Source organism: Nannospalax galili, unplaced genomic scaffold (genome assembly GCF_000622305.1).
Source record: "Nannospalax galili isolate Female #2095 unplaced genomic scaffold, S.galili_v1.0 C48687865, whole genome shotgun sequence".
Lineage (NCBI taxonomy): Eukaryota > Metazoa > Chordata > Mammalia > Rodentia > Spalacidae > Nannospalax > Nannospalax galili.
The window spans coordinates 1-1,126 of record NW_008471970.1 but is presented as its reverse complement, the minus strand read 5'-3'; the positions used below and the strand labels follow the sequence as shown (position 1 = coordinate 1,126).

The 1,126-nt window shown below is 45.8% G+C and overlaps 1 protein-coding gene across 1 annotated transcript; it reads left to right on the top strand.

Annotated features, from left to right (window-relative positions):
• Nucleotides 1-153: 153 nt before the first annotated feature.
• On the top strand, nt 154-1,107 carry LOC103728346 (olfactory receptor 52E2). Its single transcript, XM_008826396.1, has one exon. The coding sequence runs from the start codon at nt 154-156 to the stop codon at nt 1,105-1,107; it is 954 nt and encodes a 317-aa protein (XP_008824618.1).
• Nucleotides 1,108-1,126: the final 19 nt, after the last annotated feature.

Genomic DNA, 1,126 nt, shown 5'->3' with positions numbered 1-1,126 from the left:
AATGTCCATGCACACAGCATGAAATGTCCATGCACACAGTATGAAATGTCCCTTCAAATGTTTCCAGGTCTCCTGTAGCAGAAAACTATTCTGTAAGTTGCTGATTGGATGAGTGAACAGTTTGGAAGACTGACTCATGCATTTCCCAGGAGGATGCTCCTTCCTAATGGCACCCAGTTTCACCCTTCCTCCTTCCTCCTGCTGGGGATCCCAGGACTAGAGTCCTTTCACATCTGGATTGGCTTTCCTTTCTGTGCAGTGTACGTGATTGCAGTCCTAGGGAACATCACCATCCTGTTGGTGATCAAGACTGAGAGCAGTCTCCACCAGCCCATGTTCTACTTCCTGGCTATGTTGGCCACCATTGACTTGGGCCTCTCCACAGCGACCATCCCTAAGATGCTTGGCATCTTCTGGATTAATCTCAGAGAGATCATCTTTGAAGATTGTCTTATACAGATGTTTTTCATTCACAAATTCACACTTATGGAGTCAGCAGTCCTCCTGGCGATGGCTTATGACCGCTATGTGGCCATCTGCATCCCACTCAGATACAGCACCATCCTCACCAATAAGGTCGTTTCTGTGATCGGTCTTGCTGTGTTAGTAAGGGCAGTCATCTTCGTTATTCCATTTATATTTCTAATTTTGCGACTGCCCTTCTGTGGCAATCATGTCATTCCCCACACCTACTGTGAGCACATGGGTCTCGCTCGTCTGTCTTGTGCCAGTATCAAGATCAACATTGTCTATGGTTTATGTGCCATATGTAATTTACTGTTTGACATCGTAGCCATTGCTCTTTCTTACATACAGATACTCCGTGCTGTTTTCCATCTCCCTTCCCAGGAAGCCCGGCTCAAGTCCCTCAGTACTTGCGGTTCTCATATTTGTGTCATCTTGGCCTTCTACACTCCAGCCCTCTTTTCCTTTATGACACACCGCTTTGGTCGAAATGTGCCCCGCTTTATTCATATACTCCTGGCCAATCTTTATGTTGTAGTGCCACCCATGCTCAATCCTGTCATATATGGGGTGAGAACCAAGCAGATCTATGACTGTGTGAAAAAAATGTTATTACAGATACAGGGAAAGGGAAAGAAATAGCACCCACTAGTATGAGGTT

What these genes read in the sequence shown, in the direction of transcription:
- LOC103728346 (XM_008826396.1), top strand. Translation starts at nt 154, where the DNA reads ATGCTCCTTCCTAATGGCACCCAGTTTCACCCTTCCTCCTTCCTCCTG.